The sequence below is a fragment of the Cyanistes caeruleus genome, chromosome 14, assembly GCF_971803275.1.
Source record: "Cyanistes caeruleus chromosome 14, bCyaCae1.hap1.1, whole genome shotgun sequence".
In the NCBI taxonomy this organism is placed as follows: domain Eukaryota; kingdom Metazoa; phylum Chordata; class Aves; order Passeriformes; family Paridae; genus Cyanistes; species Cyanistes caeruleus.
Genome location: NC_141714.1, coordinates 19,882,218 through 19,900,360, shown reverse-complemented (window position 1 = coordinate 19,900,360; position 18,143 = coordinate 19,882,218). Strand labels below are relative to the sequence as shown.

The 18,143-nt window shown below is 47.6% G+C and overlaps 1 protein-coding gene across 4 annotated transcripts in view; it reads right to left on the bottom strand.

Annotated features, from left to right (window-relative positions):
* Positions 1-185: 185 nt before the first annotated feature.
* MCF2 (MCF.2 cell line derived transforming sequence) overlaps positions 186-18,143 on the bottom strand; it is a 56,924-nt gene continuing 38,966 nt past the window's right edge. For 2 of the 4 annotated variants that reach the window (XM_086850928.1, XM_086850931.1), the window contains 14 exons: positions 17,141-17,256; positions 16,959-17,028; positions 16,532-16,624; positions 16,110-16,202; positions 15,032-15,157; positions 14,060-14,281; positions 10,557-10,649; positions 10,190-10,268; positions 9,600-9,663; positions 9,184-9,290; positions 8,997-9,109; positions 8,617-8,729; positions 7,126-7,226; positions 6,318-6,872 (listed from right to left, as the gene is read on the bottom strand). In XM_086850928.1, the coding sequence (XP_086707054.1) occupies positions 6,820-6,872; positions 7,126-7,226; positions 8,617-8,729; positions 8,997-9,109; positions 9,184-9,290; positions 9,600-9,663; positions 10,190-10,268; positions 10,557-10,649; positions 14,060-14,281; positions 15,032-15,157; positions 16,110-16,202; positions 16,532-16,624; positions 16,959-17,028; positions 17,141-17,256 (1,443 nt within the window). In that variant the 3' untranslated portion in view covers positions 6,318-6,819. Of the gene's footprint in view, positions 2,050-6,317; positions 6,873-7,125; positions 7,227-8,616; positions 8,730-8,996; positions 9,110-9,183; positions 9,291-9,599; positions 9,664-10,189; positions 10,269-10,556; positions 10,650-14,059; positions 14,282-15,031; positions 15,158-16,109; positions 16,203-16,531; positions 16,625-16,958; positions 17,029-17,140; positions 17,257-18,143 lie in introns of those variants that run through there. The other 2 variants (XM_086850929.1, XM_086850930.1) reach the window with 2 other exon arrangements.

The window sequence follows — 18,143 nt, the reverse complement described above, 5'->3', positions numbered from 1 at the left end:
CATTGCCACTGCATCCAGCAAGAAACCAACTGGATCATCTGCCACTGCTTACCTTAAAATCAAAATGCATGTAAGGTTTTAAGTTGTTCCAAGGAAATGAAATAAAACCAACACTGTGAGCACTTTTTTTTCTCTAGAATTATAGCAGATGGCTCTTTGAACAGAATTGCACATTCTCAGATGGATTTATTTAACAAGTTTTTAATCTTTAAATATAGATTTAACACATTTTTTACAGGTACATATACAATATAGTTCATTTAAACTTACAGTCAGAGAAAATTCTCTACTGTAATTTATAGATATACATGAAGAGCCTAGTTCAACAGCATACTCAGGGGAACATACCATGTGCAAAGTTTCAAATGTTAAAAACCTCAGACTGTACATTCAGATTTGCAGAACTTATCAACCTCATAAATTAATAAAGGCTTAGATTTAAAACTATGGAAGACAAAAAAGATTAAAATCATTTAATATGCAATGTGTGCTGTGTTTCAGACAAATATTTACAGTTGTACCTCAAAACGTGTATTGTTACCACAGGAATTGTTACCACCATAAACAGCCCCAGCAGTAACTTAAGACACTCCTCCTTTCCCACCTAATTAGTGCAATGTGGTTGATTGGGAAGTAGATGAGAAGACCCTCCAGGGGCTGAAACCTCTGCCCTGTGAGCACCAGGAGCGTGCTGTTGGTGCAGACTCAGCTGGCCCAGCTTGGGGGTGCAGAGGGGAGCCCCAGAGGGGAGACCCCGAGGGGAGGAGCAGCCACCGTGGCTGGGGAACCCCAGGAAACCACAGGCAGCCAGCAGCTCAATTCCTCCTCCCAAAAACGGTCACAAAACACACCCAGCATGGTTTAACTTAACCTGGGACTGTGTCTAAGGGCTGGTTCACAAATAAAAACCAGATCAGAAAGGTCCCCCTTCAGTCCATGGTATGAACATTTCATTTGGCTGGGGCAGAGCAAATTCACCACTGCATGCACACTATTGACCCTGCTCTCCACACACTCAGGTGCTCCTTGCACACATCTGCTCAAAAGTTCAAACCACCTGTACCTACCTATGTTCTACAAAAGCAAAACTAGACAAAAACCACAAATTTAAAACAGGAGTCTTCAACATTCTTTTTCCTTTCTCAAAAATTCTATAGATACATTATTGTTAAAGATGCTGAAAAAGTCTTATCACAAGAACATCCTTAGTGCAAACATGGACATTTAGCTTGGATTTATGGCACGTGTTCCAAAAGTACATACATTAATGTAAACTTCAACACTTGCTAGATACAGGTTTCAGCCCTGGGACGCTTTGGGACCCGAAGTGATTGGTGACAACCCTGAGTTGTCCGTTTGACCTGACCCAGACCTCACTGAAATCAAGGAGGCTGACTGCAGTGGGCTGGAGTCAGGCCCTAAGTGCAAAAAGAGGATCTTTAGTGTTATTGCATCCTCACGTGTGAGTCAGCCACATGATGCTCTTACAGAACATTACATTCACATAGCTGAAGCAGATATTTAAGAAAAATCCACCCATAAAATCAATTCAGCAGGACATACAACTTCTTTGTTTGGTTTTTTTTTTCTTTTTGGTTTATCAAAACACAACTCTTATTTGCTACTTCAACAGTTGTCAGCTAATAAGTAGGCAAAACCTACTTCAACCTGTAGAGGAAATTTCAAGCATCTAAACAAAGTGTCAGGAAACTGTAGCGTACTTCTCTGATGAAACATGATGTATGTCATGGAAAAACAGCAGGAAAAATGAATAAAATCCCATAATTTCCACAGGCGAAAAAAAACAAAGAGCAGAGAATGGCTTCCTTTATGAGCATGAGAAGCTGCTTAGGACCCCGGTCCCACTCAGTGCAGATGGAGCTGGGGAGGTCTGTGAATGTGATGAATTGTACAGGACAACTCCAACTACTGTGCTATTTCTCTGTAACACTTAGCTGAAAGCTTCCAAAGAGCATCGAAAATAGGATGCTACTAGTTCACCCTTAAGTCAAGGGGAACTAAACTTTCTCGTGTTACACAGGGCAGCATCTATAAAGTAATGGAGAATGGTGTTAATATTAAAGCATCTTATTCCAAGAAATACATTGTTCCCTGTAATCATGTAACATTTGTATAACAGAAAAAAAATAAATGCACTCCTGCATTTCTCCCTAAAAGCTGAACTCCCACTGGCTTCAGTGAGAGCCTTGACTAAGGCAGGACCACAGGGTTTGACTCATTTCCATCATCTATCACTTCATTATCACAGCAAGGCCGGCAGATATCTTCTCTGGGCTCCTTATTTTGTCAGGCTGGAAATGGTTTCTGGCGTTCCTAAAGAGCTGTTCTGTGAAGCTGGCTGGCACAGCAGCTCGGGGGAGCAGACCCTGCTTTATGTTTCAAAGGCCAAAAAGAAATCAGCATTGCCACGAAGGGACCCTGTACAGACACCAAAGCCTGTGGCTGCAGTCATTAACGTGCCAGAGGGGCAGAGCTGTGCTGCAGCTGCAAACTGCAAGGGGCATTTCAGCCACACCCTGACAAAGCCTGCACGCTTCAGCCAGCATGCTCACAGCAGCCTGCAACAGCCACCCAAAATACCCTGACCAGGAGCTGGGAGCCACAGGAGGGGACAGTCCCCGAGGGGACACGGGACAGTCCCCAGTGCCCTGCCCAGAGGGGACACGGGACAGTACCCAGTGCCCTGGCCAGTGATGGCACAGGACAGTCCCCAGTGCCCTGGCCAGTGATGGCACAGGACAGTCCCCAGTGCCCTGGCCAGAGGACACAGGACATGCAAGCTCAGTCCTTCAGGCAGTGTGAGTGGGGGGAAACCTTTGCTCAGCTTTATCAGGCATGGAGAGCAGGCACAGGGAATCCCCCTAAGGCTTGGAAGAGAGAATTTGGCAAGTGGGATGTTAAAGAAACTAGGAGAGAGTCTGGCATGTAGAACAGGAGCCTGTGCCCACCCTGGGCAGGAAGGGACTCCAGAAATAACCTGGTTCCAAGCCCTGCCGTGGGTGCTGCAGGGCAGCTGAGAGCTGAGATGCGCTTCTCTGCACTGCCACAGAGCTGCCAGGGCTGCCAAGCGTGATCCCTGGCACACTGGCCACCCAGAGATGTGCAGAACTGCTTTGTCTCCTGCTCCAGTGCAGAGGAGGAGCTGGGATTGCAATGCTGGAGCCCCAACCATCCCTGAAACGAAGAGATAATCCTGCATCTCTGTGTTAACTCATGGAAAAGCCAAGCCAGTTAACCAGGCAATGCCTGACCACTTGCAAGGCAGCTGAAACTACCAAGACAGGGGTGAGCCTCAGCAGTTAGTTAATACTCAGCTACATTCTGAGTATTGCTCTTTCTCAGCACAGCTCTCTCCAAATATTTTCCATTTTGAGCTCTGCATGTTACCACCTGCAATACAAAACTGTTCCTTCGCCATGCACATTAAAAAAACCCACCGTGGGTTTGCACAGCAGACAGAATAAATGTGTTTGGAAGAAAGCAGCAAGGACTAATCTCAGACCTTACAGCTAGAGGCACATCAGAAAGAAAACCTATTTTCAAAATGATCTCCAAGCCCGCCACCTTTCTCCCAGAAAACCTCCGGGTCGGTAATTTGGAAAACCCGGACCGGACTTTTCCCGGAGTCCGGAATGGAGTCGGTAATCTGGAAAACCCGGACCGGACTTTTCCCGGAGTCCGGAATGGAGTCGGTAATCTGGAAAACCCGAACCGGATTTGTCCTGGAGTCCAGAATGGAGTCGGTAATTTGGAAAACCCGGACCGGATTTTTCCCGGAGTCCGGAATGGAGTCGGTAATCCGGAAAACCCGGACCGGATTTTTCCCGGAGTCCGGAATGGAGTCGGTAATCCGGAAAACCCGGACCGGATTTTTCCCGGAGTCCGGAATGGAGTCGGTAATCCGGAAAACCCGGACCGGATTTTTCCCGGAGTCCGGAATGGAGTCGGTAATCCGGAAAACCCGGACCGGACTTTTCCCGGAGTCCGGAATGGAGTCGGCAATTTGGAAAACCCGGACCGGATTTTTCCCGGAGTCCGGAATGGAGTCGGCAATTTGGAAAACCCGGACCGGATTTTTCCCGGAGTCCGGAATGGAGTCGGTAATCTGGAAAACCCGGACCGGATTTTTCCCGGAGTCCGGAATGGAGTCGGTAATCCGGAAAACCCGGAGCGGATTTTTCACGGAGTCCGGAATGGAGTCGGTAATCCGGAAAACCCGGACCGGATTTTCCCCGGAGTCCGGAATGGAGTCGGTAATTTGGAAAACCCGGACCGGATTTTTCCCGGAGTCCGGAATGGAGTCGGTAATTTGGAAAACCCGGACCGGATTTTTCCCGGAGTCCGGAATGGAGTCGGTAATCGGGAAAACCCGGACCGGATTTTTCCCGGAGTCCGGAATGGAGTCGGTAATTTGGAAAACCCGGACCGGATTTGTCCCGGAGTCCGGAATGGAGTCGGTAATTTGGAAAACCCGGACCGGATTACTCCCGGAGTCCGGAATGGAGTCGGTAATCTGGAAAACCCGGACCGGATTTTTCCCGGAGTCCGGAATGGAGTCGGTAATTTGGAAAACCCGGACCGGACTTTTCCCGGAGTCTGGAATGGAGTCGGTAATTTGGAAAACCCGGACCGGATTTGTCCCGGAGTCCGGAATGGAGTCGGTAACCTGGAAAACCCAAAATTATCTCCAAGCCTGCCACCTTTCTCCCAGAGAACCTCATGGCTTCCATCCAGGCCAAGATTTACAAGAGGAGCATGGATTTGCAAAGCTGGAACGGCTGGGGAGTGAAGCATTTACCAAATACTACTCTGCTAACTTAAAATGGACAGCAAAATGTTCCCTGTAACTTCATTATAATTTGTATTGGCTCAACACATATAATAATAATTATTTATTATATTTATGGACTAATTAGCAGGAGGGGAGAGGAACAGCTTGCAGGCATGCAGCTAGCAGCCATCCTGTGGTGGGCCACAGTATAAATCTAAGGAGAAATGTGAAGGTAAGAGAACCATTTATTCTATTCAGCTAAAGGCTTTGCCCTGAAAAAAATCCCAAACCCCAGATTTGTATGAATTCTGCTATGAAATTCTGTGGCTGGCCATGGAGTTTTATTTAGGGGAACCTGGAGCTGAGCAATAAGAAAGGCACTGCTCCCACGAAATGCCAGAACTGCCTCTCCCCCAGCACTGAAGTGACTCCAACACTCCCCAAGCCCTTGGGGATCCCACAGATCAGTCGGTTTTACACTGCCAACATGCAAAGCAGCGTTTCAGCACAAGCAGCTCATGATCCCTGAGGGCTCTGACGCTCCCTCCTGCCCCTACTTCACTCCACGAGCTTGGCTGCCTGATCCTCCCTCTGCTATTCTGGAGCAAGAGCTCCATCTTCTGAAGCAGCAGGAAAGAGCCCAGTCCAGACCATTGCCAAGGACTCGGTGTCACCTGCAGGAGAAGTGACCAGCCCCAGGGCAAAGGGCAGTGCTCACTGCACAAGAACTGTATGAAAATCAGTTTACAGAGTGCCAGCTGCTTCTGGCTGTAAGGACACATTGCTGAAAAGCTCTAGGAATAGCTCTAGGAAACGGCAAGAGAACATCCTACATCAGCCCCCAGTATTTCCTGGGGTGTGTGCAAGATTGCAATCATGCCTCTGGCCTGCAGGCATGAGCAGAAACAGCAAGAGACCAGTTACCTTCACAGGGAAAACAGGCTCAGTGTGCTCAGCCCTGGGACACGGCTCTGGAGTGCCTGGGCACTGCTGTGGCACTCACAGGAGCCATTCTCTGTGGTTTCACCCCGTGCAATTCCCCTCAGCCTCTACCCAGCAACTTTATAAACCAGTCTAGAGCTGTCAGTCTCTAGGTTTTTGGGGATCTGACCACTGACAATGCAAACCTGGGCTCAAAGTTTCCCAGCACCCTTTTTCTGAGATGCACTCCCAGCTGGAAAACCCTTCTGCACAGGACCTGGTGAGATGGGGTAGCTATACACAGAGAGAAGCTCAAGGGAGCCTTTACTGCAGCTGGAAACAGGGTGCCAGTAAACTCTGAACATTGGTTAGCAAACTACCCCTTACAGAAAGTCAGCAAACCTTCAACCTGTGAAATTCAACTGCCCTGCAACAAAGGGGATAAAAAATACCTTCCTGTATGGGAAGGATTTCACTGAAAATATACAAAAACCCATTGTGAGCTGACTGGAATTTTAAGCCTTTCAGATGGCTTCCTTCACATTCATCAAAATAATAGATACTGACACAAAAGAAGTATTTAAAGAGAAATCTCCTTGCAAAATTTGCTTCATACAGTCATAACTACTATTTTTTATTTTTTTTTAATGGGTTAAGTCTATGTGGGCTTCCTGAGCTGTTCCATCTCCAACCCTGGTCTCCCATCTGCAGAGGACAGCATGGTGATGAGGCAACAATGGTTGTGGTGATGCTGTGGCAAGGGCAACAGGCTGCTCTTAAGGCATTTTCTTGTGTCATCTCTTATGCTTCCCTATCTATTTCTATGTACAGGTACAGCTAGAAAATGAGAAATATGGGTTTGGAGCCTCTAAGCCTTTGGCTGAAACCTGGAAACCTGTTTGTTATAAACTTTATCTAAGGATGGATTAACCAGCAGGCAGCAGTGAGGGCAGGAGTGAGGCAGCAAGGAGGAAGTATTGCCTTTAGTGCTGGGGTCAGGCCACGATGTCTTTTGCAGCAGGAGGGGATTTTGCTTAGGTACCTCCTGTTCACACGGGGTTTGAGCTACAGCAGTGAGGAGGCAAAACAGTCCCGGGGATCCCTGGTCAGACTCCGTCTCTTCTCCCCGGTCTTCTACCCAGTGCTCTTGCAATGAAATCTATGTTTTTAAATGCTTGGTTTTAATTTACTAGTGCCTAAAGTCTCAGAAACGTCTTAGAGTGTTAAAAAAAGAAACAAACAAAAAGCTTAATTTACTACTTTTGCAGGCTTTTTGGAATAGCTGCTCGCTTTTCTATTTTTCCAGCAGAGGCAGATGCAGCCAGATTTAGTACATCAAGTGTAATGCCAATGGCTTAAAAAAGACCTGATTTGAGATATGAAATATTTCTGCTAGGCGTGCTATCAAATACCTGCAACTTTGGCATTCCGAAATCTGCAGTCACCGACTACTATCTGCAGACTGTGGACAGGAATCCAGCCTTCTTTTCTTCTGTTTAGGTTTTTCACCAACCTTGGAATGACAACAGCATTAGGAACAGAAGCCAACCAAGCCAGAAGCAGTTTGGTGAGGGCACATTCTACACAGCTGGGGGTGCAAACAATTTGTTCAAAGCAGGGAAGCATTTTAACAGGACCTGGCCATACATTTAAAGTATTCTTCCCACCTAAATTTAGGAACCTAATTAAAAACCTACACCTCTTTGGACAATGAAGAACAGGACTCCCTGTCAAGTCATTCTGCCTGAGACCTCCAGAGAGAACAGCTGAGGAAAACTGGCTACTGAAGGAGTCAAGGGCAATTATTCTTCTCACTCCTCTGCTCTTGAGTCTGGTGGGATGATTTCCAGTCAGGGTACAATAAGCAAATTCAAACCAAGATTTAGGCAGCTGGAAATACTCATGCTCATACTCGTGACAACCCTTTGTCTCACTCATGTAGTGAAATTTGTGCTAACAAAAAAGCTTAGTGTGAGAAATCTTTGACTGGCACTGTCTGAAGCCCCCAGGAGAGGTGAACTTGCAGCAAACCTGAGATGCTTTGCATCTGCTTTTGCTAACAACAAACTGAATTTTTCAAAATGCTGTGGGACCAGATGGTCCTTGCAGATCCCTTGCAATTGAAATATTCTATTTTATCCTAGTCTGATTTCCCTTGAAGTGCAAGGCTGTAGCTGTCAGCCAGGAATCCTGCACAGGGCATTGACATCTGTGCATTCACAGGCTCCTGCTAACATCACCCTTCCCACACCCCAGACGGGGCTTTAGCACACTGGGCTCCCTCCTACCATGGGCTGGCTGATGAGAGCTGCTCAGAACCATCCTGGAAAGAGCCAGAAACCTCAGCCAACTTGCTGTAAATCTGAGGGCCATGCTGCCCCTCCAGACAAGGACACTGCTGGTCCAAGGGGCAGCAGCCTCAGGGGTGTTCCCAGGGGATGCTCCCAGCCACCAGCAGAGCAGCAGCTCTGAGGAGTTCTCTTGTTGTGTTCACACACAACAGAGTCTGCAGCCACCCCAGGAAACACTCCTACAGCTGGCTGAGGGAGGAAAATGCCTGGTAATTACTCCCTGTGGCTGTTAATAAGCTCAGAGGAACAAAGGCTGGAGCTGAGCTGGGCAAAGGGAAGCACCATCTGAAGTGGGAAGAGCATGGCAAGAGGGGCTGTGGAGGTGTTGGTAAAACCCAGCTCACACAGGGACCCGTGGCAAGGGAAGCCCTGACTTGTTTCCCCAGGCCAAGCCAGCATGGATGGCACCTAATGTTGGCAAGAGAATGAATTCTCCAGCTTTCTGGAATGATCTGAAGCTCAGAGCACGGAGTGTATCCCCAGGCAAGGGACATTTCAAGGGACTGCCCTGCAAACCTTACAGATAAGGCAAAGTAATCCTAAAATACCTACCACTGTCCCTCACCATCTTCATGCAAGAGCTGAATTTCATCCCCGTTTTTCACCAGCAGGTCCTCTGATCCTCTCCTCTTGCAGTCTGCAAGGGCTTTGTATTTTCCTGGAGACTGTGGTAGAGAGAAAAACTTAACTTATTTAGCTGCATTTCATATCATGCAGCTGTGATTTCTGACTGCTGCAGGGAAGGTGACAGAGCCCTACCAGCTACCTTAACTAAAATTATTTCAAGAAACTGTAGCTGGGACACCTTCTCATTCCCCAAACCGAGATATGGAAATTCTGAGAGACTCGGACAAGACACAGCCATGATCCAGTAAGGAGAACACGGCAGGGTGAGACCCCCCAGGCTCTGAGGTTATCTCAGCTGCACCCACCAGCTGGTTCCCGTCCTCCTCCTCGGTGTCCGAGCAGTTGGAGAGGTACTGGTGGCCCGACCACTCCTCCAGCCCCTCGCAGATTTCCAGCGACTGGGACATTCCTGGCCAGCCTGCAAGAGAGCGTGGGGCTCAGCCTGGAGCCCAGAGCCACAGGAGGGCCCCAGAGGGAGGGAAGGGGCCATACTTCTGTGGGGCTTGTTCTGGGGGGACACCAGCCCACTGTCCAGCATCACCGGGCTGGTGCGCTCCGAGTCGTTCTCTTCGGAGCTGATGGAGGCTCTCTGCTGCTTCCTGAACAGATACAAAAATAACAAAAATCTTGGCTTTACTTCACACAAACTCCCTAAGGTTTTGTTAAATAGGGTCAGAAATAATACTGGTACCTCTTACTGTAATGTTTCTGGGAAGAGTAAGGACTTAGTGCCCGGTTCTCAATCTCTTTGGGAGAGGGAAGGGAGTTGCTGCAGTGTCTCTCCCCTGAGTTAGAGCCCTGGCTTTGCTGTCTCTGTCTGCAGAGGAGCTGCCAGGCTCCAGGGTGCCCCTCACAGCCCCTGTCCCCAGCAGCACAGCCCTGCTGTCCCCTGCCCAGGGGGCACTCACCTGTCACCCAGCTGCGAGGACAGCGGGAGCTCCGAGCACGAGCCAGGCTGCTGCTTCTCCACGGCTGCCAGGGCAAGCACAGACAAAACACATTTCTTTAATAGCAACCCTCACCCTTGAAGCATTACCTTGAAAATTAGACCTTTTGTACAACCTTACTGATTTCTGTTCAGAGAAAAACAGAGAAAAACCTGTGGACTCCTGCAAAGGACAGGCTTAGTTATGATTAAGGAGGAACGTTAGCACAAATCCAACACTGAGCATGCTACTGAGGACCATAATATGCTTAAAATTAGTCATCTGTTATGTATCTTGTTGAATTAAACCTATGATAACAAATGTGAAATAATCCCCAAGGTAATGACAACCAGAAAAACATACTTCTGTGATCTATTTTCACATGAGCACCCTGTTTTTACTGCTCCAAGTTATGTTATTTCCCTGCAATGTAAGGCCTCACTCCAGAGTTTTGCTACCAGGCTCCTAAAAATCAATTCTCCAGTGAGAATTAGTGGACTTGAGGATCAGCAATGTGACAATAGGAAAGCTTCTGCTTCAGAGTCAGTCACAGAAAAATTGATCAAATGTACCTTTAATAAGCTCTTGCTGCTTGAACAAAATTTTTCTTATTTCATTCAACCATGCCATTTTCAGATCTACTGTTTGGGCCTGGAAGAAGAGAAAATTGTCTGAATTTTGAATTAAGAGTCATCCATTATAATGTAGCAATAAAATCTTACTTTTCTATGCCATAATTATCTGAAATCCTTTTTTTTTCCCAGAGCTACTACTAAATTTTAAACAGTCTCAATCTTTTAAAATTGATGATTCCCATCACACCCAGGCAAGGCAGAGTGGAAATTGTAGAGCTATCACTACAACCATAAAGATCAGTGAGACATTTTCTTCCTTCTGCTCTGAGGATGTGCAAACCCCCAGATTTCTGAAGCTACAAACCTGCACCACATACACCTCTTCTCGCCCGCTGTACCAGATCTCAAACTTCCGATGATCTCCTTTCACATTCTCAGTTATTCCAACTGCATTCATCTGCAAATCCAAACAAAAAATTAAACAGAACACAAAGCTCCCTCTTCCCCAGGAATCCAAACTTTTGACAGCAAGTTAGACCTGTTTTCACTGACTTTAACATGTTTCAACAATTTTAATTTAAGTAGCAACTGAAAGTCATTATCTGTCTCATCCCTCCTGACTTTCTATCAGCTGCATTTTGGATAAGCTTTCCAAAACAAATCAATGGACCTTTGGGAAGTTTTCATTTGGGAATCAGTGGAACTAACTGAAGCATCATCTCAGCTGCCTCTTTCAGCAAAGAATTTCTCAGATTTGGCACATGAAGATTTATAAATACATGACACGTTATTTGTCCACATTCATTATTTCTGCCATATTATCCTTTACTCACTCAATTCTTTGTTTCCCTTTGCCAGTGATCCTTCAAACCCATTTGTGAAGCCCTTAGCTCCTTCAGGAGTTTGAGTTCAATGCCTTTTGGCCCCTGACCATCCCTGCAGTGGTGACAGCACCCTAGGAAGAATGAGCCCTTCTTTCCAAAAGGAGGGTTAATTTTTGGGGTACAGCCTGAGCTGCCCCAAGCCTGGCCTCCAGGACACGTGCAGGCTTGAAGCTGAATTGTGCTTTACTCATTACCAGCAACTACTTTTGATAGTTTGGATGAAAACACCAAAGGCCCAAATCCTTCAGGATCTGCACAATGTGACCCACCTGAACCAAGCTTAAGCCATGATTAGAGACAAGAAACCTTCAGCAACAGGAGACCCCTGACCTCCCTCCTGGTGAGGCCATGAAAACTGCTGTGATACCTGATACCACATGAACCATCCTCTCCCTTAAAGCAGCGTTTGCTGGCAATTATTCACTGATTAAAGGATGGTCAAAAATAGCTCAGGTATCTCACTTGCATGTTTTGGAACAGATGTAATAATAAAGGTATCATCTATCATAAATTATTCACGCAGACTGGATTAGACAAATCCACTATAAACACAAACAAAACCTTAGCAATAACATCTGCTCAACACTGCTGTTCCTCCTTGATAATATGTGTGTGCCCAGAGCTTTTGTTCTGAAAGACTTTGATGATTTACAGAGTAGGTACCATGGACAAATGTTCTGTTCCAACTGCTTCACATGTGCATGTGTTCACATGTCCCTTTGCAGGGACATGAACAGCCTCAGGGAGCAGCAACCAAGCTGATCTTGACATCATAGAAACATTTAGGCTGGAAAAGACCTGAGACCAACCATTCCCTCAGCCCTGCTGAGGCCACCACAAACCGCTGTCCCCAAGTGCCACATCCATGTGCCTTTAAATCCCTCCAGGGTGGGGACCCCCTCTGTCCTGGGCAGCTGTGCCAGTGCCTGGCCACACCTCGTAGCCAACTCAACCCCCCTGGGAAAACTTGAGGCCATTTCCCCTTCAGAAAGCTGGATGAGGCTCTGCTTTAATTTTATAAAAACTTAAAATTGATGAAAGCTCTTGGAAGGGCAGCCTAGAGAGCACCTCATCCCAGCACTGCAATTCCCAGCTCTGTGTCTCTTGTTTACCTTGGCAATTTATAGAGGCTCCCACAAAACTGCCCAGGCTTCAAGATATTAGAAATTGTAGATGATCTACTAAGGTGATGCAAAGAACAAGTGCCAGGAAGAGACAGATTTAAGGTCTGTTCATTCAGGTCAGTGGATTTTAAAATTCCATTTCCTCTCCTTGCCCAGGATTTACTGTCAGCTGCTGGATCACTGCAGTGCAGCCAAAGCTGGGTTAGTGCAAAGCTCTGGGATGGTGCTCACCTGCATCAGCTTCCACCTGGCACCAGGCAGATCTACCTGGCATCCTCTGGGTCACTGACTCACCTGAAGAGGTATTTACCACTGCTCGTTTCACTCAGGATGCAAAACATCATCCTGAGGGTTTCTTTTGTTTGTTTTATGGATGATCTGTTACACAGCATCTACCCAACAGCTCATTTCAATCCTGAATCCCCAAAATACATTGCTGCAAAGAAACAATTTCCTGATATTTAGGGACGTGGTTTAGTGGTGGATTTGGCAGTGCTGGTTTAACAGTTGGACTCAGTGATCTCAGAGGTCTTTTCCACTATCAGTGTCTGTGATTACAAATCAAATAGATGTCAAGCTCCAGAAACAGGGTTTTGTCCTCAGTACAGCAATTCTCAAAACATAGGTGAGCAGATGTAATCCTCTCACATCCACAGATTCTCTAAGTCCACCCTCTGTGTCAAACCAAACAACTGGAAAATGAGTCCTCTCGAGGCAAAGGAAACCTGTGGACACATTGTCTGGACTCCTGAGCCTGGGATTTTCTCCCCTGAGCTGCACTTGCCCCTGGCACCTCTTCAGTCCTTTTGAAAGCAAGCATGGTAAAACAAGCACTGCAGGGGAAACAGGCTCTCCAGAAAGAAAATGATGCTTCTTGGGGAAAACACTGGGTACCAAAGCATATGGCCTGAGACTTGCTTTTATTACATCATTTGTAACATGCACCAGAGCTGAACAGACTTCTCTGCTGTTACCCTGTTTTCTGACAACTTCTGGCAAATCCCTCCCCAGACCCCACTGAGAGCAGGGACCTGCAGCAGGGATCTGCTCTGCCTGCAGGTTCTCAGTTTTCCCAATCTAAAATATACCCCTGTGGGTTTTCATTTTTCAAGAAGAACAAGGCAGAGCACTGAGGAGAAAATGCTGATATTAGAACTGCTGATCACATGCAGCGTGCCTCTTTCAGAGCAGCACTTTGGGAATTTTATTGCTAATAGTTAGCATTTATAGGGTTGGGACAGTTGTTTACATCCCTCACATTTTGCCATAGGCTACCCTTGTCATCTGACAATTGTCCTTTCAGCTGCAGTTGGAGCCTGCCAAAGGAGAGGGGAATGGGGAGGAAGAGGAGTTAATCCTGCATCCTCCTGGGGGTGGAAAACAGGGCTCAGGAGAACAGAGCCTGCCCTAGGGGCCTCCCTGGGCCAGGAGGAGCCCCCTGCTCTCCCAGGTGGGCTGGGGAAGACACAGTGCTCTTCCACAGCCTCAGGCACTCCTGGAACATGGACTGGAGCAGGAGACCAGCACATCTGTATCCCTGGCACTGCCACAGCTCCATTTCCCTGGCACAGTCACAGCCCTGACTCCCAGTCCAGGGGCTCTCCCAGCTGCTGTCTCAGCTCTGGGGGTCCTCAGAGTTCACTCAACCAACAGCCTTCCATGGATATGGTCAGAGTTCACTCAACCAACAGCCTTCCATGGATATGGCACATCCCTGTGAGGCATCACAGCCCTCAGCAGCAGCAGATGAGCCACCATGTCAGAGGAAAAAATCCCCCCTGGCTCTGCAGTTCCTGCTCTGCAATGTACATGGCTGTGTAGAACATCCTTACTTTCATAAATAAAAACAAACTCCTTACTTTCAGAAAGTGCTTAAAGCTGTAAGATGAGGTTTTGTCATATCCATCTCCGTGCTCCTCTCGCTTCTTGCAGAAGACCAAGGCTTTCTCATACAGAAACAGGTGCCTCTGCATGGGCTTGAACCTGGCCAGATCCTTCATTTTTGTTGGCCCTTTTCGGTGTCCTGTCCAAACACTGAAAGATCCCTGCATCAATACCTTCCCCAGTTCACTCAGGTCACCCTGGGGACAGCGTGACAAACAAAAAAGGAAGAAAGAGACGTCAATTAAGATGTAAGAGGACTCTGCAAACAATGATGGGACACAGGGGACTCTGTTCCAAGGCACGTCCCTCTAAGAATAGGTCTTCCCAGAAGGATCAGAGGATCTTTTGGGAGTGATGACCTGGTGCCAGGGGGGGTCATGCACAGGTCTCATGCAGGGCTGCAGTGAGTCTAGAAAGTCAGAAACTGGAAGAACTAAAAATAACAGAAAACCATCCAGCTCCTATGGAAGAGCACTTTGAGAGTTCTGGGACAGGGAAGTGAGATTTGAGCCTGAACTGAGTCTCAGAAGATGGAATTCTCCAGGAGGCCAGGCCTGGGGCCAGCAGCTTCCCTGAAAGCCTAGGAAAGACAACCACTGCAATGGGAAAGGCTCAGAATCAGCCTCAGAGTCGTTTGCTAAGCACTGAATGGGAAATGCTATGAAAACACCCCAGGTGAGTTATTAGCTCAGCCATGAGAACACAAAGGGGCACACTGGAAAAATACTCCAGAAAACCACAAGGTGGCAAGTGTGGGCACTGTGTGGCTCTGGATATTCCCAAAGCCCTGGAATCAGAAGGAAGATTGTCACCTGTGAGGGCTCCCTGAGCCCATTCCCTTGGAAGCTGCTCTGGGCTAGAACTCAGCTCACACATTCTGGGCACCATCCATTCCCAGAACATCTCCCAGCCTTGTGCAAGGGCTCTCATTGCTCAGAGCTACTCACATCGTATCCTGTGATTGAAATCTGATGCATGGAGTCATTGACTGACTTCAGCAAATCCAGCATCGCAACCAGAGCTTCTTGAAGTTCCTGAACTCCATCACAGCTCGTGCTGTACTTTAGCAGCTCCTGAAAATAGAAATAGGAGAGCACGTGTTTGCACTTGAACAAAGCAGATTTTTCCACCTTGCCTGAAGTTTCCAGTGCCCAGAAGTGACCTACACCGAGTTTCTTTTTTCATGTCACTGAAAAAGGGAGAAGGAAAAAAGGCTCCCTCTAAAGTACAGTCAGTATGAGGCGTGGAACAGGTCAAGGAGGGATGGCCTATTTTTAATGTGTTTCCTTAAGGTGGTGTCAGCATAGAGCAGCATCACATTCTTCTGATTCCTTTGTCTTGCGTTTTCCTGCCTGGTAAGATATGGCAAATAAGGCTGGGGTTTTTCATTAGCTGCCAATATGCCCTCAAATGAACTTGCAGCAGATGACTGTCTTCAGACTGGCAGACACAAGGAACAGAATTTATAACATCCAGAGCCTTCAAGTCAGTAAATGGAAGACAGAATTTTACCACCGAGATAAAATTAGTTTCATTTCAGATCTCCTGTGCCCACCTACAGCTGCATGTGTACTCATTCATGAGGCTAGAAGGTACTACCCAAGTGTTATTCCTGCCTTCCAAAGTGAGAATAACAGCACTGCCCTGCCTCAGATAGAGAGCACAAGAATAAATGCATTAAAGATTACAGGTGCTATCAACACCCGAGGAGAAGAGATGCAACAATATATTTCATTCATCAGATTCCCATGATCAACTTCAGCTCGGTTTTCTTACAAATGCTTCTGTAATTCTGTATCTCTGAACAGATTCAAACAGTCTGTCCTTAAAAAATGGCCTGTAAAAGCACTTGTTCCTTTTTCAGGTATGTGAACATTCATCTTCACTGAAATTCACTTCAGGAGAGGCCAAGATAAGCAATATGTCATCCAAAGCTTGGTGCTGATTTACAGGTAACCTTTAATTGAAAAATAAAACCAATCTAATCTATCTGCTGGTGCCCTTTGAAAGCAGAACATGAAATACCTTCAGAAGTAACTGGTATTTTGTCAGGCGCTGCACTGGTTTGAGCAGATAGGAATCCAGCCCCAGTTTGTGTTCTAATTTTCTTTGGCATTCCTGGAACACAGAATTCAGAGCAAGTTTTGCACCATCTGTAAGTAGTTAGTTATTCCAACAGCACCACCGTGGGGTTTGAGGACTTCAAGGATTTCATGTCAAAGTGTTGAATGGTACCTACAACTAAAGAAATATTATAACAACCTGCAGAATAACACGAGTGGATCTGCACTCTGGGGGTACCAGAACCTCCAGCATCCCTTTTTGTGAGAATTTAGGGTGCTTTTTACACAACACCAACCAAAATGCAGGAGAACTGTGGCTTCTCAAGGAGGGGATCTAGGACAAGTCCCCCAGTGGTGCCTGTCCAGGTAGAAGCAGCAGCTCACCTGGAAGAAGGCGCTTTCGGAGCACTGCCTCCACAGGGACTCGGAGCGGGGCTTGTTCTGGCAGTACTTCTCATACATCTGGAAATCCTCCCTCTGCAAGGCAAGCCAAGAGCCAAGTCACCCCCAGGGACCCAGCCCTGCCGGGCAGCAAACGAGGCCAGTGCCAGACCACGTGTGCTTTCAGCTCTGCTGCCAGCTTTAATGCCCAGAAGTGAGCGAGTCTGAGTGAGGAAAGCACAGCTGGGGATCACAGCAGGCCCCACAGCGCCTGCTCTGCCCCATCTCTGCTGGCCACACATGGCCACTGCTGGCCCTGAGGGGCAGGAGCCTCTCACTCAACCGGCATCACCGAGGTGTTGCAGAGTGCCACACACAGGGAGAAACGCTGACCTTCAGCCTGCTTTCTACATGAAAATGATTCACCCACCCTGTCTAGGAAACAACATCCCACTCTCTCCGGTGCTCCCAGGCAGTTTTCCAAACTGTGCAGGAAGATTCTGCAAGAGATGGGAGAAGGGACAGAAAGGCAGCAGTGAGCAAGGTGAGGGTTGGGTATTCCAGCATTCTGAGGGATCAGTGTGATAAAAGGGGAACACAGCAGCACCATACTTGTTGTGGAAGTCGTAGATCTCGGGCATGTTTCCGAAGAGCACGTCCTTCCTGTTCCTCAGCACGGGGGGCAGGAGCATGAGCATGGCAGGATTATCCATCTCAGCTCTGTAGCCCTGCCAGGTGAAAAAGGGCTCATCACTCAGCTGCCATCTCCTCAAAGGCAGGTTAAAAGGGGACATGAACACATTTTCAATATGATCTCTTTGTTTCCAAGTGCAACATCCCTTTTACTCCCTGTTTTTTGGTCTCTAAATCCCTGTCTTTCAGTCCCTGGGCACACGGGGCTGTGGTCCAGAGGGAATGGTGTGGGACAGCTCCCGTGGGGCTGGCAGCACTGCAGAGATGCTCCCAATTCTCCAAAGGCAAATCAGCCTGGCTGCAGGAGAGGAGGCACAGGAGTGCTTGTGTGGGTCATGGCAGTGGCAGGGTGTGTGTGCAGTCCCACACAGCCTCACCAGAACCAGTGCCAGAGGTGAGCTACAAACCAGACACAGCTGGAGATCAAATCAAAAATCAATGGGCTTTTTGCCCTTGCACAAGGCATGCTGAGCACTAGGGTCTTGCTCAATGCTTCAGAATTCTGGATTCTGTGGCTCCTCTTGCCCCTTGAAATCACTTCCAGGCTCCCAGATTGGGGAGGAGATGGAAGGGACAACACTGAAATACAAATTGTTGGGTGGAACTAGGAAGGAGTGTAAAGCTCCCCAGAGTAATAGCCCATCGGGGCAGCAGGTATGGCAGATTTCCTGACTGCAGTGCAGGGAGGAGGCACTGCAGAGCTCAGCAGTGCAAAGAGCCCCCAGGAATGCCATCAGCCACAGCTCAGGCTGGCCCTGCTGCTCTCCGAGGACTGAGACCCTTCTACATGAGCAGCAAATGTGTTCAGTATGTACAGCACATCTCCTCTGCCTTTCCAAACTAATCTCTCACACTCACTGTGCTTGGAATCAATATTCCTTGTATTAAGCAGGCATTTTGTAGTTGATTAAGGATGCAATAG